This window comes from Podarcis filfolensis, assembly GCF_964270895.1.
Source record: "Podarcis filfolensis genome assembly, chromosome: 8".
NCBI classification, from domain to species: Eukaryota; Metazoa; Chordata; class Lepidosauria; order Squamata; family Lacertidae; genus Podarcis; species Podarcis filfolensis.
Genome location: NC_139611.1, coordinates 61,098,996 through 61,122,126, shown reverse-complemented (window position 1 = coordinate 61,122,126; position 23,131 = coordinate 61,098,996). Strand labels below are relative to the sequence as shown.

The 23,131-nt window shown below is 45.7% G+C and overlaps 1 protein-coding gene across 1 annotated transcript; it reads left to right on the top strand.

Annotated features, from left to right (window-relative positions):
• Positions 1-1,819: 1,819 nt before the first annotated feature.
• LOC310767934 (angiopoietin-2-like) lies at positions 1,820-22,284 on the top strand. The gene is made up of 11 exons (XM_083625542.1): positions 1,820-2,485; positions 2,889-2,967; positions 9,455-9,723; positions 15,350-15,505; positions 15,948-16,069; positions 16,653-16,885; positions 17,360-17,484; positions 18,071-18,172; positions 19,952-20,118; positions 21,031-21,161; positions 21,353-22,284. The coding sequence occupies exons 1-11, from the start codon at positions 2,273-2,275 to the stop codon at positions 21,520-21,522; spliced, it is 1,767 nt and encodes a 588-aa protein (XP_083481668.1). The 5' UTR covers positions 1,820-2,272; the 3' UTR covers positions 21,523-22,284.
• Positions 22,285-23,131: the final 847 nt, after the last annotated feature.

The window sequence follows — 23,131 nt, the reverse complement described above, 5'->3', positions numbered from 1 at the left end:
TTGAAAACATAATGAGAATTTCCAGAGATGGGGGTGATGGGTGAGTTCCTCCTCTCTGTCAGTTTCCTCTGGGGAAGGGAGAGCTGAAGGGGATAATGGCATAAATGGGGGTGAACACTATAGAGAAAACACAGATGCAACTTGGTTTTTGCTGATGCTGCAAATAGCATTTAAATATATCTATGTGTATCAGATTAGTTTGGTTGGGAATGGATTTTGGATTGGTTTTGTTAGTGTAGTTACATTATCCACACATCACAGCGGCAAGCAAGACTTTGAGCCACTCTGGTCTCGTTTCTGTGGTATTTTTAATCGTCAGTCCAATACAGAGAACTGTCAAACAGGTAAAGAAGTACAGTGGTACCTTGGTTTAAGAACAGCTTAGTTTATGAACAACTTGGATTAATAACGCTGCAAACCCTGAAGTAGGTGTTTTGGTTTGTGAACTTTGCCTTGGAATAAGAACATGTTTCGCTTCCTGTTGAGTGTGTTCCATTTGTAAATTGAGTCCCCCACTGCTATGAAAAAGTATGCTTTGGTTTAAGAACGGACTTCCAAAACGGATTAAGTTCATAAACCAAGGTACCACTGTACTTTCATTCCCACGCTTGCCCTTTGCTACTATGCTCAGAAGTTGTGTGGTTTAGGAGTTTAAAATATAAACTGCTATTCTCACAAAACTACAAAATGATACATTTTTAAATTACCATCACCACAGGTGATGGGTGAACTCTCCTTTGCTCAAACAAAGATGGTCTTGGCTTTGTTCTCTCCCAGCTTGTAATGATAGTGCACGAGTGCTGATGGTGGTCCACACAAACCTTGTTGCATTGTTCCTTGGGAATTATTGATCTGAGCACCAACGATGGAAGAAAAATTCAACTGCCTCCCCCCTCAAAACATACAGTGGTACCTCAGGTTAAGTACTTAATTCGTTCCAGAGGTCCGTACTTAACCTGAAACTGTTCTTAACCTGAAGCACCACTTTAGCTAATGGGGCCTCCTGCTGCTGCACAGCTGAATGACATGCCCTGACCTCTCTCTTTTTTGCTCCAGCTGCCTCCATTCCTTTTCTTGTTCTCCCCCATGCAGCCATTTGGAACTTTAGCTGGAAACTATCAGCCTGACGGATGGCTCTTGGGGCTTTTGTTTTCCTTTTTACGCAGGTGGAAGCCTTTCTTTCTCACCTACAGAAAATGCTGACAGTAAAACTGCAGTTTCCATTGTGGGTGAGGAACAGGCCAAAGCACGTTGACTCTGGTTCCTTTTGGCCAAGCTCAGGCTCCAAGGGTCTCGTCAAGTTATGGATATGCCAGAAGTCCTGGCTTCTCATCTAAGCAGCTGTGGGGGGCAAGGGGGGAGGCAGCTAGATCCCCCCAGCAGACTTCTGGAGTTTTCCATGCGCTACGTGTTGGCCATCCATTACTTCATAGCCATTCCTGCTGTCTGGCACAGAGAAAAAGCAGATGGTAAGGAACTGTGGCACTGTCAGATCCGATCAGACCCAGCTGGTGTTTTTAGCCAGAGGTTTTTTTTGGGGGGGGGGAGTGGATGTGATCTGGATTACATCCCAACCTGCAATGACCGTATCTGTGTTGCGTGCAGAAGGTGTCAAGTTCAAACCCTGACATCTCCAGGTAGGGCTGTGAAGGGAGCAGTGCCTGAAACCCAAGAGAACAACTGCCAGTAGACAATGTAGACAATGCCTGTCTCCTTTTCTGCATCCATTTTGTGTTATGCCACTCCATGGCAGCCATTTTGAGACTGGTGCCATGGCACTTTCTCAAAATTCCGAATGTGCCCACTGGCCTAGGAAAGCTGGTGACCCCTGCTGAACAGTCTAACATACTATGTCCATATCTTCCATATCAGCCAGCTCTGAGCCTTGAACCTGTCTCGATCACTCCTAGATGCAAGGGTCATGACAAAAATAGCCTCCCATTGGCTTCATTGGGGGCAGGGTGAGGAGGTTAGTCCATGGGCCAGGGGCAGATCCCCCCTGGACCTTATCTAGCCCATGGGCTGGAAGTTCCCCATCCCGGCTCTTACCATTATACTCGGACTCCAATGTTTGGCTGGCAGCAGCTTCCTCCAGCTCCACACCCGTGTAGAAGTGAAGCCAGAACAACAATTGCTTGAGATTGTGATCACAGCGACTGTTGTAAAAACCAAGCAGTCATTCCAGAGATGTATCCAAATTCAATCCTGTATTTCAGCCAAAATCTATTCATCATAACCAGGGTCACTTTCCAAACTGAGAGTGGAAGCCTGAATGTATAGAAATTGTATGTTTCATGTACATGACATAATCCCCCAAGTTGGCAATCAGTTTCAGTTTCCAGAAAAGACTTGGATATTATCCTGCTTGAGCATGAAAGATTTTCCTCAAGTCAGTGTTCTTCTGGACCGTGGATTGGCATCTGTGGTGTGCTGGAGTTTGTTAGAGATGATAGTACAAAGTCTTCCAGCAGGAGAGTCTGACCTGGTGAGAAAAAAGACTTTGTTTACCCCTTGGAGGCAGAGAGATTGGGGGGGGGGGCGCTCCAAAAGTCCTTTTAATCATGCATTCATCATGATTTGCATTCATGTTGGTATTGGAGCAGCTACACAGGATTCCACTTTCAGGACACTTTGGTGCTTTTTTAAAGAGTGTTTTAAAAAATACATTGAATTTTCCATAAGGCTCACCATCGCCATCTAGTGTCACATTGTGTCAAATGTTTTATTTGCAGCTGTATAGCTGAGTCCTTTGTGCCTGCAAAAGTGTGGTGGACATACTGCTTTGTTTCCAGTCAACGCATCACCTGCAAATTCCTGCTGAAATCCTGTACCTTTTTACACAATAAATGTTCTGGCTTATTTCTGAACCTGCTTTTGTTGCGCTACAGGGTAATTCTTGGGCCTGGAGGCGGCTTCTAGACCAAGCATATGTTCTGTGGCAGATTCTTCTCCAAATGTTCACAGACTGTACGTTCAGCCCGGATAAGGAGCCTTGCAATTTAAAATGCTCTAGAGCTGGACAGAAATATTACTCCCGATGACCTCTAAATCAGAGTGATTATGCTAGCCAAAATATTTGTGTTTCAGGGATATTAATGAGCATAGCCACACACACAAACATCTTGCAAAATTTAAAATATGCAAGGGGCCAGTGATCCGGATGAACTATTTTGCAAGATATTTCTTAGGAGGAGGGGGAATAAAGGGCAGAATGGGCTGTTTAAAAGAAGGACTCATGACCACTTAAAGGAGTACTAGCTTATTAACTGTATACCCTTGAATTGACCATTTAATAATCTCCATTTTACATTAATTTCATACTCCCATAGGCTCAGCAAAAATACATTTTTTTAATATATTGAAGGAAATGTGCGAACATACAACATTTTCAAACTCTGCAACTAGAAAGGGGAAAAGGCAAGGAGGGGACATTACAGAGGTATATAAAATTATGCATAGTATGAAGAAAGTAGATACAGAAATGTATTTCTCTCTCATAATACTAGAACTCCAAGATAACTAATAAGGCTAAACGTTGGAAGTATTTCAGGACAGATAACAGCATCTTCAGGACTTCTCACAGCATGTAGTTTAACTATGGAATTTGCTCCCACAATATGTAGTGGTAGCCACCACCTTGGATGACTTTGAAAGATTAGAAAAATTCACAGAGGATAAAGCTATCAATGGCTGCTGGCCATGCTTGCTATGTTGTGCCTCCACTGTTGGAGGCAGTATTCCTCAGACTGCCAGTTGCTGGAAATCACAAGAAGGGACAGTGCTTTTGTACTTGTGTCAAGCTTATGGGTTTCCCAAAGGCATCTGGTTGGCAACTGTGTGAACAGGGAGGCTGGACTAGATGGGTCTCTGAGGTTCTTTATATTAAACAGAAGAAAATGCCATTTTAAAGTCTGTTTTCAAAGATGAACTTCAGTTTCATTTAATATCCCAAACTTTCGGGGGCCTACAACATTTCCCAGACTTTGGCCCAAGATGAAGTGACATATAGACAGGATGTCCAAAGTGGGGGGGGGGGGTGGGGAGGGGAAAAAGACAGAAAGAGGCAAATTGAATATGTACAGCACTTTGTAAGAAACAAATTCACCTGGGCAGAGAGCCAAGTCAGAAAATATTGTTGCATGCCACCCCAGTCTCTGAGTGATGCAAGATTCCAGGGGTTCCAAGCACTTACCCAAGGTTCAGTTTCCGTGGAATGAGGGATACCAGAGACTGTGGTGTCTTTATGTTATATGGTTTATTTACGCACACAGTGGACACTCGGGTTGTGAACGTGATCCGTGCGGGATGCACGTTCGCAACCCGTAGCGTTCACAACCTGCAGCGGCGTGTCTGCGCATGCGCGGGTTGCAATTCGGCGCTTCTGTGCATGCATGACCACCAAAACCCAGAAGTAACCCGTTCCGGTACTTCCAGGTTTCGGCGGTCCGTAACCCGAAAAAATGCAACCTGAAGCATCTGTAACCTGCAGTATGACTGTATATGTAGCCTGAGCCTACGTTGGAGGGGCTCACAGCATTAACACCCTAAGAGGGTCTTGATATTTTCATAGCCACAGCTTTGGATTCAAACAGAAATCAGACATGTCTCTCCCTCTCAGGCTTTTGCCTGCAGCCTGCTTCTAACTTCAAGTCCTCTCACACCCCTCAACTCTGGCTTTTGTCCTTCTAACTACTAGCCAGTTGAGGGAGGGGAGCCCACCCATTTTCCCTCTGGCACAGAGCTACTTCCTTCATTACCTTAATGACCTATACCTAGGGGCCATTACCAAGAAGATTGCCTGGTTATCCCAACAATTGAATCCTTTTTGGATCCAGGAATTAGAAGGGACTCGGGAGGGATAAGGTGGCGGGAGGGACGCGGGTGCCCATCAGAAGGTCGGCAGTTCGAATCCCCGTGACGGGGTGAGCTCCCGTTGCTCTGTCCCTGCTCCTGCCAACCTAGCAGTTTGAAAGCACGTCAAAGTGCAAGTAGATAAATAGATACCACTCCAGCGGGAAGGTAAACCGCATTTCTGTGCGCTGCTCTGGTTCGCCAGAAGCAGCTTAGTCATGCTGGCCATATGACCCGGAAGCTGTATGCTGGCTCCCTCGGCCAATAATGCGAGATGAGCGCCGCAACCCCAGTCAGTCACGACTGGACCTAATGGTCAGGGGTCCCTTTACCTTTACCTTTACAGGCATGCAGCCTAACCCCCCACCCCCAAACTCACAACAGCGTAGAGCTGGGAATCAAAACCGCCTTCCCCTACTTTGAAATCACATCATGCCAAATTCCTTCTTCTTATTATGCCAGGAGGCCCCCAACATAGCTGGAACTCTGAAGCAGGAAGTGCTGGGACTTTGTTATTAGATGGAAGATGACTAGATAAAACACTGAACTCCTCTAAGAGGCTCATACAGCCACAGTTAATGACTTATTTTCCCCCACCCGACTCCACATTTCTCCTGTCAGCAATTTTATGTGAAACTGCACCATGTTAGCAATTCTCATACCAAAAAACACTAGGGGTGTGCACAGGCCCCAGGCTTCCCCTTAAAAAAATATCCTATATGTTTGTTCTTTGCTCTGTAGTTTGGGTTCTGAGCCATTGTGTCAAAATGAAACCCTGTGTTCCCTCTTCACTCTTCATGCAGTTCTAAAAACTCTTATAACGTTTTTTCCCATTTGGCAGAAACAGATGAAATTTGCCAACACAATAACTCCTCCAGAGTGGATTAAGCCTGCCAAATTGCAGACAAATAAGCTCAGAGACTTTTGTGAGGGGAATTAAAGTGATTTACTTTACTCCATGATCCATATTAGGTCAATGCTTTTATTAGGCCAAGTAAAACACCAAAATCAATGTTAGTTTCACATTTTTGAGAGGAGCAGGGTTTGTTTGTTGCACTTTCTTTTCCTAAAATAATGAAGGGTGGCTGAGTAGCTTGTATATTTAAATGCAGCTTGTATATTTAAATATATAAAATATATAAAATATATTTATATATTTAAATATATAAAATATATTTGCAGCTTCCTGCTGGCCATCTTGACTTTCCACATACTTTTTTTTAGTGGTGGGAGAGGATGCCTTTCAGTAGGCATTACAGGTGAAAATATACTTAGTACTGCCTGGGGTGTGATTGTCCGCTAACAGTGATTAGGAGTTCTGGAGTATTTTTTCCCCTCCCATGCAGAGCTGCCGATTATTATTTTTTAAGTTAAATTTAACTTTTAACTTAAAAAAAGCCACAAACTCCTCTGCTGCTCTGCTTTAACAAATGAAAATAAATAAATAAAATCACCAGAGCTCTTTAGTGCATCAAAGCCTATTGACCTAGAGCACTGGTTTTTCACCTTTGGGAGGGGTTCACGAGCCCCTCCAAGAATCTGATTAAAGCTATGGACCCCCTCCTTAGAAAAACGCAGATACAAAATATTGCATACATTTTATTTTATTACATGGGTTGCGCCCAGTTTATGGGTGCCTAATCATGGATCCCCTAGGGTTAAAAACTCCTGAACCAGAGTAAAGGAACATAGGCATAGAAGAACACAGAGAGGCAGCACAGAGAAAAGCACGGAGTACAGAACAACAGCTGCATGAGGCTTTGTGTGGGCACATTGTTGACATTGTGGTTTGATTCGGAAAGGGGAAAAATAACTGTGGTTTGCCTTGTTGTCCAGTCCCAACACAGAGTGGTTGCACACACCGCCCCCCAGCAAACACTGGTATCCACTGTGTTTTGTGGAGGCTAAGGACATAGATGTACAGTGGTACCTCAGGTTACATACGCTTCAGGTTAAATACGCTTCAGGTTACAGACTCCGCTAACCCAGAAATAGTGCTTCAGGTTAAGAACTTTGCTTCAGGATGAGAACAGAAATCGTGCTCCGGCAGCGCGGCAGCAGCAGGAGGCCCCATTAGCTAAAGTGGTGCATCAGGTTAAGAACTGTTTCAGGTTAAGAACGGACCTCCGGAACGAATTAAGTACTTAACCAGAGGTACCACTGTAATTACTATCATGGGCACTACCCAATAGATCACCCTTCACCAGGCCTTCCCTCACATTAAGTGCTGACAATTATTATTATTATTATTATTATTATTATTATTATTATTATTATTATTTTATTATTATTATTATTATTTTATTTATTTTATTTTATGGGGGAGAGCAATAAATAAGTCTGTTAGGTACTTCTGGAGCTCTAACCAGGAATCCCATGGCAAGTAAGTCTACCAGGACCCACTGACAGGAGGGGACCCATCATAGGTCCCTTCACCCAAGACCCTTTCAGTCCTTAAGCCGCACCCACAGAGAAACCAACTACAGTCTGAAATGTGCATCCTCTTGCTCGGAAATTGGCAAGTTTTACAGGTTTTCTGTGCACTGACACAAACAAAGGAACCTCTTCCATTTGGTCTAGCTTTTCCCCATCTCATTTTGGATGCAGGAGGCTGGGATTCCTCAGACCAGACCTATGCAGACAAGTGACGCTCAAACTGTTCATTCAAAGTTTCTTTAGTGACATGTAGAAGGGACCAACCAGCATTTATGCAACTGGGAATGTGCAGGGATATAGAGAAGTTGTTGTGTTTAAAAAAAAAAAAAGTTGTTGTGTTTTCTCTTTTTTAAAAAAGAGAAAAGGGAGATACCGTAAATCACAGTCTGTGTGGGATTCCATGGAATGGAGCCATAAACATTTATTGGAACAAATACGCTCCTAATTACCCTTGTAGGATAGAGCAGTAGATCTTCCCGAAACACAGTTTTAAAAAATGTTTGGGATTCTACTCAGAATGTCTCTCAACAAATGAAACTGATTTGTAAAAAAGGTTACTTGGGGGAAAAAGAGAGAGATTGCACATACTTTTGTAAACCAAGAAAATCTTTAACAAAAATACATTTTTTAAAAAAGAAAAAAGAAAGTTTTGGAGAACAAATTTCAAGTAAGAAAAAAGGGTTGGGCTGTTACAGGGAAGTTCTACGTCTAGACAAAGCAGATGTGATGGGTATGTTTTGCAGTGGCTCTTGAATGTGAGTTGTGGACCATGCAGCTTCTGGGTAAAATCAAATCTAGGAGGTCTCAGGTGACCTGCCAGGGCTGTTTTAAGGATTAAAGGAATGTACGTATGTTAGGTGTAAAAGGTAAAGGTAAAGGTACCCCTGCCCGTACGGGCCAGTCTTGACAGACTCTAGGGTTGTGCGCTCATCTCACTCTATAGGCCGGGAGCCAGCGCTGTCCACAGACACTTCCGGGTCACGTGGCCAGCGTGACAAGCTGCATCTGGCGAGGCAGCGCAGCACGCGGAACGCCGTTTACCTTTCCGCTGGTAAGCGGTCCCTATTTATCTACTTGCACCCGGGGGTGCTTTCGAACTGTTAGGTTGGCAGGTGCTGGGACCGACCGACGGGAGCGCACCCTGCCGCGGGGATTCAAACCGCCGACCATGCGATCGGCAAGTCCTAGGCGCTGAGGTTTTACCCACAGTGCCACCCGCGTCCCTTACATGTTAGGTGAGCTAGCCTTAAATGGGGTTTAAACTTGGGTTTATTGTGGACCCCCTCTAGCTGGGACCTGGCCTGAAACAAGATATCCTTGCTCCATGTCTGATGTAAGTACAGCATCCCTGGGAGATAGCCATCCAGCCTCTGCTTAAATACCTCCAGGGAAGGAGAACCCCCTTTAGCCATTTGTTAACAACCCCTTACTATCAAGAACATTCCCCTAATGTTTAGCTTCAATCTGCTTCCCTGATGTTTAGGGTTAATGCTTTTAGTCATGGTGCATGCACCTATCATGAAGGCTAAACGTTAATGCTAAGTTCTCCCATGCCAATTGTCCCTGCTTTGGGGAAATTTTCTTCCTGTGCTCCTGCTTTATCACTGAAGCAGGATTTCTTGTGCAGTCATATCCCAGGTGCCAATTTTGGAAACAGAAACTCTTGTTTCTTTCTCTTATCCAGCTGGCTGGCAGAGGGGGTGGTTGTGGACAGAAGTGCGCTGGAGAAAAGCAGAGAGATCCAAGCGCAATTGACTTTGGAGTGTACATTCTTGCGGTGTAATTATCTCATCAGAAGTGGAGCTTGACTCTGTGAGCAGAGAGACAAAGCATCTTTAAATGAAGCCAGGCTGTGTTCCAAAAACCTGTAGGGGGCAAGAGAGGAGGGAGATGGTGGGAGGGTTTAAAAAAAATCATAATAATAAAACTTCCTGCAGTGGTCAGGAGGACGTGAGCCAGGGATTGGAGAAGCAATTGACGGGGCTTCCCTGCACGCGGACACGGAGTGCTTGAAGGCTGTCTCCCGTCACACTTCTTCAGAGGAAGGTGCAATAGGTCACAGCGTGGGACTGAAGGAGCTCAGATACACAGGAAAGCTTTCTGAGGCAGGACTGGAATATGAGGAACTGGGGAGCACTGGCATATCTCTTCTTCCCTGTTTGGGCAGGGGTGAATCCAGTGGTTCTAGGACTTGGCCCCCATGTGAAGGGGAAGGATGCTCCTGCAAGGCACCTCCAGCACCAGCTGCAGCATGGCTCCTGCACCTACACTTTCTTGCTGCCAGAGCTTGGGGGCTGTGACTCGCCTGCTGCCGAATACCAGGTTTCCAACTCACTCCAGAGGGATGCTCCGTCCCTAGCCGAGGCCAAGTGGCCAGTAAAGAGGCTTCAGCAGCTGGAAAACATCATGGAAAACAACACCCAGTGGCTACAGAAGGTAAGACCAGGGGCTTGGATCTGCAAGGGACTGTCATGTCCTCCTAGGCTGTGCATACACCATACATTCAAAGCACATCCCACCACCCTAAGAATTCCGAGAACTGTAGTTTGTTGAGGGTGCTGGGAATTATAGCCCTGCAAGGGAGTAAACTACATTTTCCAGGATCCTTTCTGTGTGCTTTAAATATATTGTGTATATATGGCCTTAGATCAGTGGTTCCCAACCTTTTTTTGGCCATGCCTCACCTAAGTATCTCAAAAATCCTGATTCCCTCCACACACCCCGTGACATATAATTATTATTATTCAAAAAGTGAACTCCTGTTCATGTGGAGGAAGCCTAAAAGGCCATTAACTGTTAATAACTCATTATGGGGTTTCCGTATAGCCTCCCATCCAGGCACTGACTGGACCTAGATCTACTTTGCTTCAGGAAGGTTGCAGCATCATACCTCCAGCCCCCTTGTGCAACAGAATCCGGGGAGATCTGTATAAGTCCTCTGCAGAGACCCACAAAGGACGCAGTCAGGTGGGGAGATCTCCTGTACAAGCTCCATTAGCATTAATGAATGCTCCATAAGAGAGGGCATAGCACCTAACATGCACCTAAAGTGTCACAATGTGACTAAAAGACTGAGTTGTGAATTGGAAAATCTCTTTGAATCTTGCTTTTGCCTTGAACTGAGAATGGGTGAATCTGTCAATTTCAGTTTCCCTCAGTTTATCATTTTTTCACTCTTAAGTTCAGTTCTCTACACTTTATGATTTTTTAAAAAAGGCTGCATGAATATCCACCAGCATTTTAGTATTTCTCCTAATATGCACATCTTTGTGTGCAATTTTGCCAAATATATATGTTTTTTACGAAGCAACTTCCCCTAATATAATGCATTTTTATGCACACTTTACTCTTCAGCCATGGATCAGGACCCACAGGCAGGTCACAAAGCCACACCGGGTGGGTCACAGCAAAGCTGTTGATGCCATGTTGGATTCTAGCTTAGGCTGACCAAAGAAGCACAATGTGCATGTCTGGGCCAGAACACATTCTTCTGATCAGATGCTTTTTGTCAATTTCCACAAGTGCTGCAATGTGGCAAGAGAAAGGCAGAATATCTATCATCTATCTATCTATCTATCTATCTATCTATCTATCTATCTATTGCTATCTTTCTGGCCACCTACATTCTCATGCCTTTCTCCTGCCACACTGTGGGGCTAGTTTTCATTTAGTAGTAAGGCTAAGGTAACAATATGTATATTGCTCTGATTTTCCATTTTAGGGTTAAACAGCATGCATTATTAGCACAATTAAATCTAAATCAAAAGTATAAATGTGAATGCTTCACCTACAAAGTAACCTGCTGATCAAGGTACTGGAGCATACTAGGTATCGCCCCCCCCCCCAGTCAGTTGGCAACCCTAATCTAAAACAGTGGCGGATGTGACTCAGGAATACGCAGTAAGATGACCACAGTGACTCCTCTGCTTGTAACCTCATCCAACATTTTAACGATTAATCAAGAGCAGGCAGTTTCCCCACAGTGAATGTGCATGTGCCTCTGTCATTTTCAAATTGCTTTATTGCTGCTCTTGTTCTTAAAATAACAGTGCTACTGGCTTTTCAGCTATGCACATGCAGAACAGTGGTGGGGAAGAAGAATGACAGATGCAAAAAGGGGGGAGAGGGGGCAATGTACTTTAGGAATGCATTGCATATACTGCTCTTTTTCCAGCCTAGCATTTTGATATGCATGTGGACATTTTCATGACTCTGTAATTATATCATTTTAAATATACTCTCTTGAAAGTTCTCAGTACAGGCCCGGTAACTAGAAAGTGACCGTCCGGTGGCATTAATATCCTTAGATACCCATGTTGGAGTTGCTCTCCCTGCCAGAATACTATTTCCCTTTGCTTCAGCTGTTTGAGGGCAGCAGGCGGAAGATGCTTTCTTCAGGATGAGACACAGGCTTAGGATAAAGAGTGGTTACACATGAGCATTCCACATGGAGGTATCTATCAGCTATGGAGACCTGATTGCATGCATTGGGTTGACCCTGAGGTCTACAACCATCATATTTCTTTAAGAAGGGGGCAGGGAAGGGTGAAACGATTGTTGTATGATTCTGTCAGGGCTGGCCCACTCATGAGGCAAGGTGAGGCGACTGCTTTGGGCAGCAGGATTCACAGGGGCAACAGATCCAGCCTCCAAGGAACGCATTGCCTGCTGCTGCAATGGTAGAACCAACAGCTACAGTGTACTCCTTGGAGGCTGGATCTGCTGTGTCATCAGCAGCCCGCACCCCAATGCCACCTCTACAGCAGCCTCTTGGGGTATCCTAGGGATTGCATGCACTTAGCGTGAGGTTGATTTGATTCCCCCCTTGTTCCCAAAATAGATCTTTATCCCCCCGCCATGTTCATTCACTCCATATTCCCTGGTGGGGGGAGCATTTTGTGGTTTGCCTTGGGTGCCAAAATGTCTTTAGCCAGCCCTGGATTTTGCTCTGGCAATACCCCACTGGCAAGCGAAAGCTAAGATAGTCTGTGGGACCATTAGCAAATCTGGGTCCAGACAGCTCCCTAACTGCGCCCCCTCCGCAACCTCTGGCGCCAAGCCTGCTCTCTAATTACAAGTTTTTGGTCGGGCAGTCTTGTTTCCAAAGGACTCTGCTTCCTGCCCTGTTTTATTTTGTGACACTCAGAACAATCTGTCCGCCCTATAATTCCTGCCCATTAGCCAGCACTGCAGTAACCAGTAGCCTTTAACTATAGGAATGAGAGAGCTTTGGGGGCCTTATTAGACAATGCTCTTAAAAACATTTGAAGGTTCCCGTTCTCTGGGGTTTATTGGTAAAGTCTTCCTCTTCATCAGGAAATCTTCTAGAATCAGTAGGAGGCTAGAGATAAAACAAATGTATTTGGGGGAGATATTCTGGAGCGAATCACGTACCTTGGCCATGTATGTTTCTAAGTTGTGTAGGAAGAACTGCTTTCACTGGAGATTAATTTTGCTACCTTAAAAAAGGAGCATGTTGTCATTTTAAGACTCATTTTGACAGGTTTGAATCATGGGTTGCTTTTCTGTATGCTGCTCACCCCTTCTCAGTTCTGGCAATATTACTTTACACCTAACACAGCAGTGGCTTGACTCCAGCTCCCATCAGCCTCAGCCAGGACAGTCAGGGATGATGGGAGCTGTAGTCTAACAGCATCGGTTGGGTCACAGCTTCTTTTCTGTTAAGAGGTGGGATCTGGATCAGCATTTCCTCAGCCAATCTAAAACCATACCTATGGAAGGCTCCTGACTTTCATTCCACCAGCACTGAACTGGGTCTGGAAGCTAATAGGAAAAAGTGCAGATGAGCCAAAATAGGAAGGCTGCAGTCCACTGGTCTGCAAAGAGCTCCAAAAGGCTCTCCAAACTAAGGGTTTATCCACACACCAGTTCATCCTGTAAGTTATTCTGTTTGTCCCGCGATTTCTGGTCATGGGTCCAAGAGGTTTTAGTTTTGTCCCTCTGTTTTCCCCGGGAAAACCCCGTGTTTACTGCTGGACCAGAACAAATACCATTCCACGGAAACCCATTGATATCTGTTACAATTCAGCAGTAGACAGCAGGTTTTCCTGGGGAAAGCAGTGGGGCAAAGAAACTCACTAAGGTTTCTGGTCTTGTGCCTAGAAATCACGTGACAAACTAAAGTGTGGATGAGACCTAATGAGCAACAAGATGGCAAATTACCGTATTTTTCGTCCCATAGGACGCTCCGTCCCATAGGACGCACCTAGTTTTTTTGGGGGGAAATAAAGGAAAAAATGTTTTCCTTTATTTCTCCTCCAAAACCAGGTCGGGTCCCCGCTGTCCCCCGAGCTTGTGGGGCTGGCCGATGTCTGCCCGGCGCGAGGGGCGCTCTGCTTCAAGGCACGCTGCGCGCCAGGCAGCAGGCTGCTATCCGCAGCGTGGGGAGCCCTGCGGGAACTCCAGCAGAGCTCCCCACGCTGCGGATGTCTGCCCGGCACAAGGGGCTCTCTGCTTCAGGGTGTCCCGTGTGCCGGGCGGCAGGCTGCTATCCGCAGCCTAGACAGCCCTGCGGGAACTCCCGCAGGGCTGCCTAGGCTGCATATGTCTTCCCGAAACACCGGGTGCTCTGCTTTTGGGGCGCCCAGCGCTCCGGGAAACAGGCTGCTATCCGCAGCCTGTGCAGCCCTGCGGGAACTCCCGCAGGGCTGCCTAGGCTGCGGATGTCTTCCTGAAGCCTGGAGAGCGAGAGGGGTCGGTGCGCACCGACCCCTCTCGTTCTCCAAGCTTCAGCGAAAGCCTGCATTCGCCCCATAGGACGCACCCAGATTTCCCCTTCATTTTTGGAGGGGAAAAAGTGCGTCCTATGGGGCGAAAAATACGGTATGTTCAGTGTAGGTGTAAAATGATGCTCATATCTCACCCTTTTAGAATATACGGCATACAGTTCTAGTTGCCTCATCTCAAAAGGAGGTAAGGAAGTAGAAAATATAAGCTAAAAGATCAGGGAATTAAGAACATATTTTGTATGAGAGAAGGCTAATGTATTTGGGGGTTTTTAATTGCGGGGGAAGACAACTGAGAGGCAACACAATAGAGGTTAACTGAATTATGGAATAGGTTGTGTGAAGAAAGGGAAGAAGAAGAAGTAGTTTGCAATAATAGGAAGTCCAGTGGGGAGGGGGCGAATCTGGTGGGATGATCATGTTTGTACATGTGTTGGCCAAATCATCTGCATAAACAGAGAGGAAAGAAAAAAATATTATGCAAAGAGCTTCTGAGAACTGAAAGCCAAATATATATCTCATTGTTTGCAAGGAAACATCTTTTAGTTTTAAAAAAATCAGACAACCATTGTTGAAAACAAGCCATGGGAAACTGTTTTCATGCTGATGATCTGAAACTGCTGTGCAATCATACACATGTGCTGCTTTTGTTTTGGCAGAGAGGTTTATAGAGTGGTCATGTTGCCGATTATCAGGAACATAGTTTCCAGGTGCCAAAATGTACTTGTAAATATTGGTTAATATTTTATACAATGATTTGAAGAGTGAAGATGTGACATTAATTCTGCACACTTTTCTTATGCAAATAGCAGTAAGTCTGAGTTGGTCCCAGGACTGTGGGGCAAATAAGAAGGGGGAGTTTGACTCCACACTATAGCACCACATTTATAAGCACAGGTCCGGGCTTTCCAGGTCCAAGCGGTTGCTTTTTTGTCTCAGTGAAAGCCTACATTTTACTGCTGAATTGGAGCGAACAGCAGTCAGGCTTTCCACAGGACACTTGCCTGCCCTAAGTAATTGCTAGACAAGTTGCTAGACGAAGCTTCAGGTAAATGAAAGAACAGGGGTGAAAATCAAGGACATCACAAATATAAGCTTAGAAAATTAAGCCCCACATTTTCAGCTATAAACTAAGGTTGGCATAGATCTTCCATTGGTTTTAGGGAAGAAGAAAGCAACCTAGAGGTTGGTCTGCTTCCATTTTTCGGAAGTCATGGTGCATGTGTGATGGAGTATTAAGTCCTCCTCCTAAGTACAAACTTTTATGATCTCTCTCTCTCTCTCCCCCCCCCCCCCGCCCACTCACTCATAAACAGCTGGAGAACTATATCCAGGATAGTGTGAGAATGGAAACATCTGACAACCACATCAGTGCTGTGCAGAATCACACAGCGGCCATGTTGGAAATTGGCACCAGCCTTCTGAACCAAACGGCTGAGCAGACTCGCAAGCTCACTGATGTAGAGATGCAGGTAAGCTGGGCTGCTATTTAGGGAAGGCAGAGCAGAGAACTCTGAACCCCCCTTTTCTCTACTTCAGATCACTTGTGATTATTTTTTCAGGAGCCCTTGTATTTCTTGCCAACGTGGATTCTACAGGCAAGCAGTTGTTACAGACAATTAAATGGGCCATGGAGGTTGGTCCATTAGGGAAAATGGGGCACTGCCCCACCAAGCTCAGTCTGCCTCCAGCCACCCCCCCCCACCTCAACACCCCCTTACTCGCAACCAGTACAAGAGGTGACACTGGCTGGCTTCTTCCTCCTCAGTGCTGCCTTTGTGAAATTCAGCAAGGTGGATGATGTGGACAAAACCTGAATTAGTTGGCTCCACCTATAATTTGCTCTGGCTCCGCCTACTTTTTGCCTGCCTCACTGTTGAGTTGCTTGTTTTTCCCTCTACTCACACCAACCAGGTTTTCACCCAGACCTCACGGCTAGAAATCCAAGTGCTGGAAAACTCCCTTTCTACCAACAAGCTTGAGAAACAGCTGCTGCTGCAGACTCAGGAGATCAGCAAACTTCAAGAGAGGAACAGGTCAGAGCTGTACTTGCTTCGTGCAGAACAAATCAAGGCAAAGTAACAGAATCCATGCATGTTTGTGTAATTTTACTCTGGTTGCAGAATTTTTGATGTCTAGCTGTCAGGCCTGGCCATGTCATGAGACACACTGAGCAACATGCCTCAAGTGGCAGACTGAGATGGGCAGCAGCCTCTGCTGGACTGCCAGAATGAGCATGCCCCTTTGCCACTCACTGCTTGCCACTCAAGCTCCCATGATCAGCAGCTGCTTGGCAAGGTACTGTTGAAACCTTGCAAGACTTCTTAGCAGTGTCTGCAGTAAGTATCAGCTGATGACACTGTGAGGTGGGGTAGCAGGAGGGTCCTAGGTCGTCTCAGGTGAGAAAGAGCAGGCAAGTTAATATGGGAACAGGTGGTTCTTCAGCTATCTTGGTACCAAACCCCTGATCATGTATTTTGTATCTTTCGTAGACTGCTAACTACCTTGGGTACACTTTCTAAGACAGAAAGGTGGGGTATGAGTGTTTTAAAGGAAATAATACAATTAATATTGCTGGCCTGTATGTGGAGGATTCCCATTATCCTTTCCCTTCCCTAGCTTCCTAGAGAAGAAGGTCCTGGCTATGGAGGGGAAACGTGAGGAAGAGCTTCAAGGCCTCAGGTCTGAGAAACAGGAAATGCAGAGGTTGCTGTCCAAGCAGGTGGACCTTGTTGGGCATCTGGAACAGCGTCTGGGCGCTGCCCTGGTCAACAACACAGTCCTCCAGAGACAGCAGGCCTCCCTGGCAGAGACTGTGAAGCTCTTGATAGGCTTGGTGTCCCAGTGCAACCGTAAGTAACTGTTTTCCCTGAAGTGATTTTTTCCCCAGGGCAATCCTGCTCTACTTATTCAGTGCACTTTGGGGCTGGTGTCAAGGGCTGACATCTGGCCCACATCCCAGTAGGGAGCCTGTTGATGTGAGCTCCTGAGACCTGCTGCAGTGAGGAGGAGACTACCTGAGGGTGTGTGTGTGTGTGTGTGTGTGTGTGTGTGTGTTGCCCAAGGGCACAGCTGAATGCTTCTGTCTGCACTCCTAAGATCCCTGGGAATTATCCACTGCAGACAAACATCTACAAGGAGATGGCTTCCTATCTGGTTGGCCACTGTGAGAGCAGGATACTGAATGAAATGGGCCTTTGGCCTGATCCAGCAGGGTTTTTCTTATGTTTTTAACTTTCTGAGTCTATGCCTACAAAAATGCATGCATGGACATTGCACAGATTGAAGACGGCTATACTGAAAGCACCTCTGTCTGACTCTTGCAGACATTTCTCACATCCGCCCAGAAGAGCAGAAGACATTCAAGGACTGTGCAGCTGCATACAAATCAGGGTTCACCGCCAGTGGCATCTACACACTGCAGTTCCCCAACACTACGGCCACCGCAAAAGTGAGTGCAGGCATCAGGGCCTAGACCCACTAAGAATGGGGGCCCTGTGGCCCATCAGATGTTGCTGGACTCTCAACTCCCATCAGCATCACCAACAGTCAGGGATGATGGAAGTTGTAGTCCAGCAACATCTAGAGGAACATCTAGGAAGTGGGTGGTGGATTGTGTTAAGGGATGCTCTGTTACTCCTTTGCACCTATAGATGGACAGTTCCAGGCAAAGATGCAGAGTCCCTCTTAGGAAGAATTGTGTGCACACGCCTCTGAATTCCCTAGAATGTAGAAATCCTCCCTCCCTCCTGAAGCTCACTTTCCCACAGCACTTTTCTCCACATATCCTCCCTCTTAAAAAACAACAACACAACCACCACCAACCCCCAGGGCTCTGAAACTGGAAGTGAACCTGCACCTGAGAAACTCACAATCTGTGGGTTCTTTGTCCAGCTCTGAATATGAGGTGTTAATGGATGGTGCAGAATTGGAAGAGTTGTTGTCCCTTAGGGCACAGCTGAGGAACCTCAGGCCCAGCTGCAGCTTCTGGACATTTGTGAAGTTTCCCTTCCATTAATGTACTGCACTCCTTGCAGGTCCTCTGTGACATGGAGACCAGTGGAGGCGGCTGGACTGTAATCCAGCACAGGACGGATGGTTCTGTCGACTTTCAGCGCACCTGGAAGGAGTATAAACAGGTAAGGAAGCAGGTGGGCAGAGTAGTTTATCTCTTTTAAGGACCAGAGATGTACTTGAATTTTTTTTTTTTAAAAGAGTTTTAAATCTAGCAGAGGCAGGTTCACTTAATTGCTTATGCCTGTGGCAGCTGCTGATACGATCCTGTGCTCTTCCTTATGTCCATGACAAAACCTATTCCAGCACCTATTGCACAGAGAACGAGTCAGACTCCGATGCAGTGAAACCACCTGCACAACTTCTGCAACTACTTTTTTATGTCAGCTCCAATTGTGCAACTAATTTGTATACCAGATCTGTCTTTTCCCCTTTGAAGTGTCTCCTCCAATTTACTATGCTTATGGCAGCCATCAACGTCCAGGGGTGGGGTGAGCCGAGGCAGGATGTTCCGCGGGGCCTCCGAGGATTCTGCCTGCCTCCTCCCACTCAGCTGCCCTACAGCCAGCGTGCATAAGCCACTGCGTCTCTCCCAGGAAAGACAGATGGTTCGGGTGCACTGCAGACCCTGCAGTGGGTGCCGCCCGGCATTTTGTCACCCCCCTCAATGGTGACACCCGGGGCGGCCCGCCCCCCACTGCACCCCCCTTCCTCCGCCCCTGGATGGGTAGTTCAGACAACCGTATACATGTAAAGGATCTCTCATATGAAAATGTTGGGGCCAGCAGGCAGGGATCGGTAGAGGGGGCTGAAAGCAGAGTTATTTGGATGATGATGAGTAAAATGAAAGTAATATTAAAAATAGGCTAGCCAACACAAAATGACAAATGAAGGTAATAGACAGGACAAAAGGGTAAGAAAAACCCTTTAACGGATAGAAAACCACATTGCCATCCTCAAAATTTGTAAAAAAAAAAAAATCACAATGGAACAAACAACCCACCCACCCACCAACTCCAGGTCTAAACTATTAAAGTCTAAACTATTAAAATACCAAAAGAATGAGTGGGCCTTTCAAGTTGAGGCAAGTTGTGAAGGAGAAAATAAATTACAGCAAGGTGTAATTGCATAAGGTGAACCGAAGAAAAACCTTTGTTTGTTGAGAATACTGGTGCAGCAAGACCCTGGTGGGGTACTTACCTGAAGTTTTACAATTAGTTCGGGGGGGGGAATTGAAGTGATTTGCAGAAATGTCACATTTCTCATTTACTAGCAAGGGTCATTTGCGAGTAGAATGAGAAATGAGCCGATTTTGCACTAGGAAATTCTGAAAGTGAGTGAAATAAAACTTTCCTGCAAGTTCAAACCCTACTAAGGAGTAGGCTAGTTTCTCACGGAAAATGAGAAGAATAGAACCTGTACGTTTTGCTTCATATCTCAGGTTCTACAAATGCTAGAAACTATTTAAAAAGAAGCAGAGGCAGATTGCAAGTGGTGGCTTCTATCATTAGTAACTACCAAATGGAAACTTCTTGTTTGTTTTGGAGGAACATTTGGTCCTCTGAATCCCTACCTGCAATTTGAAGTGGTACAGTCCTGACACAGGTTCACCACCTTAGTAGAAGCCAACCAGGTTGATTACCAGCTGGGATTCCCCCCCCTCCCCACAATCTCTGCCATACCAGACCAGGCGGGCTCTGTAGCCTCGGTTGAGCCTTTATGTGGTTCATTTGTGAACTGCTTTCCCTAAAATATCTCTAAGCAATTTCAAAGTAAAAGCATGAATAAAAACAGTTAGAAACATTGTCTAAGAGGTGAGACAGTCTTCTGTAACTTCTGTGATGTGCTGTATCAGGACTCTATTAATCTGTGCCTCCTCTGACATTTCTGTGTTTTTCTTGCAGGGCTTTGGGTCCCCACGTGGAGAGCATTGGCTGGGCAATGATTTCATCCACTTACTCACCACACAAACTTCCTACTACCTTCATGTCAAACTCCAGGACTGGGAAAACAATGAGGCCTATGCCTTGTATGACCACTTCCATGTAGGGCCTGAGGAGCATAACTACCGGTGAGGAGCTTATTTCCTTGTGGTGCTAAAATAAGCACCTTATTCAGGCAGGGAACATGCTCCATGGCTGCTGACTGGCCCTAGTCCATGAAGGTCAGTTGAAATTTCAGGCCTAGCACCACCACTAGTCCTACTCAGGAAGTGCTCTGGAAAGGTCCAGCCCTGAATCCTACCAAACTTGCTGGACTCCAATTTAAAAATAAAACACAATTTTTAAAACCTCTTGGTGTTATTTCTTGGCGCTAGAACACCAGATTTTGTGTTTCAGCCCTCCAACCAAATAATGTATACACAAATGTGCATATTAGGGGCAAGTGTATTTTATTCAAAACTGTATTTTTAAAAAAAGTTTATATTAGGTGAAATTTGCACTTAAGATGCTGGTGAATTTTCATGTGGACTAAAATACTAATAATTGCAAACTGTTAAGGAACTGTAGAGAACTGAATTAAGATTGGGGGAAATGAGAAACTGAAACTGTCCCGATTCGTCCATCCCTAGTCACATCTAATTTGGCCCTAAAACCACAGTGCAGGACTAAGAAAGAGGTTGGGATAAGGGTTTCGGCACACCTTACTAAATGGTCTGCTCTGGACCAAAAGCATTCAGCTCTGTTAACACTGATTTATAACTACTGAGAGCTGCTGGTAACCATGCAAGTGCATGACCTCAGGTAGGAAAGAGATCTTCCTGGATTGCAGGAAAACAGGGATACACATAGTACAGAGATAAACAAAACGAGGAAACCGCCTGCTTATGAGACTGATGGCACAGCCCTACCACATTCAGACTTTTTGAAATAAACATTTCACCTAAGGCCAAGCAAGTATACCTTGTTTCATATTTCAGAGGAGAGGCAACCAACAGAGCATTGTAGCTGACAATGGTACGTTCCCCCTTTTGCCTCTGCAGGCTTTATGTCGGGAGATACAGTGGCACAGCTGGTCGCACGAGCAGCCTTAGTCCCTCAGGGACAGACTTCAGCACCAAGGACGTCGACAACGACCACTGTGCATGCAGGTGTGCACAGATGGCAGGTGGAGGTAATGAGCAGAAGGGGAGGGGAAGTGTGTGCCACACAACTCCTACATTGTGTTGCAAATTCATATGCCTCAGAGCACAGGTGACCAATCTGCTTGGAAAGAGTGACTTGGGGGGGTTGCTTCAGGGTTTATGGGCAGAGTACCCCAAGGTTCCTTGTTCTTTCTCTTTTTCCTCCTCCCTCTGTCTCCAGGCTGGTGGTTTGACGCTTGTGGACCCTCCAACTTAAATGGCATTTATTACCCACCCAGCCCTGCCATGAACAGGTACAACGGCATGAAGTGGCACTACTGGAAAGGCCCCAGCCACAGTCTGAAGGTGACCACCATGATGATCCGCCCTGTGGATTTCAGAGAGGAATAAGAGGAGCTCGCCATGTGGCTGAGATGGACAGGCTCCAGCAAGATCAACTGAAACTCAAATGCAGCGATGTGTCTCTGTCCAAACTTGTGCAATCTCTAAGGGGGAACTATGGGTGGGTGTACTTTCTGGGAGTCAAAGAACATCACTGTACTTGATATTGGTGGCCACAGGGGGCACTAACCACAGAAGAAGCACAAGGTATATATCCCAGATGCAGCCTTGCCTGTCCTGTGTATATAAGGAACTCCTTTAAAGTCCAGAATCCTGAGGCTGAAAATGGCTTGACTTTTAACAGGAGGCCTGGGGAGGGTGTGTGTAAGAGAAAGCATTTATGGCTTGAAAACATTCAGGTGCTGCAGGAAGAGCTGAGCTAGACTTTCTGGAGTCAGGCAGAAACCGCTTCTGCGCTCTCTGTGGCTCCTGGTTTACACCTCCGTGAGCAGGGTAAATTCGGATAATATGTCCATGTGTACTTAATAATTCAGTTTGGAGGACAATGCACTCACTGTTTTGTGTGCCTTTAACGGTAAGTTTGAACCTTTCTTACAAACTTGCCCCATGTATGGCTGGTAGATTTCTCAACCATCCCTTAGTGTTCTATGCAAAATGTTATTGACTCTCGCTGGCAGATGAAGGCAGAAGTTGAAGCGTTTAATTTTTTCTTACTCCACACTTAACTCTGTTGTGAATTGTGTGCTGATGTGTGAGTATGCACACGTATGTAATCTAACAAACAACAAAACAGTGCTAGATTCAAGTGGATTCTGCAGCCTAAGAAGCTAAGAACATAAGAAGGGCTTTGCTGCCTGAGACTGAAGGTCCATGAAGTGCACCAGCCTGTTTCATACAGTGGCCACCTCGGGAACCTGGCAGGCAGGGCGTGAAGGCAGAAGCCCCCTCCTTTTGCTGTATTCCAGCATGTGATCCTCTTGGCTATATCGCCTCTGGAGTCATATAGCTATGCTCTTTAGTCATTGATAGCCTTCTCCCTTATGAATCTGTCTTGTCTCCTTTGCCATGAATTTAATTCTGTGTTATGCGAAGAAGTTTTTTGGGGGGGTTGCCTCCCCACAATCTATTCTTGCCACATTCTGTCTCATCTCAGAAGCTAAGCAGGCCCAGACAGTGCCCAGATGGGGAGGATCACTTGAGAGTCCTGAGTAATATAGAGATATATTCTCTGTTCACTTTCTTCAAAGCATGCCTAATCTTATAAATATTATGTCCTCTTTTAGAACTCCCCCACCAACAACAACTATAAGCCCCAAATTCTGCAAACTTTCCTTTTTGGGAAAGAGCCCCAGTTTAGATCACGATAGCTGTCCTTTTCTGCACCAGTTCTCCTCTACAAAGGGGTGATCAGAATTGTGGCCAAACTACCTTACATCAAACCATTGTGATACTCAGCATTTGATTTTTCCTTCAGCTGCAAAAATAAAATTAAAATGTAAAAATGTGCCTGAGAACCATCATCTGCAATTCAGATGAAATAAGATATTGGCGCTAAGGTTTCACCATCAAATGCTGAATAGCTTGCGGCAATAACTCTTGATTGAGATATCTGCACCCGTTCAGACTTGTAAATGTTTATAAAAAGAAAGCCATCCAG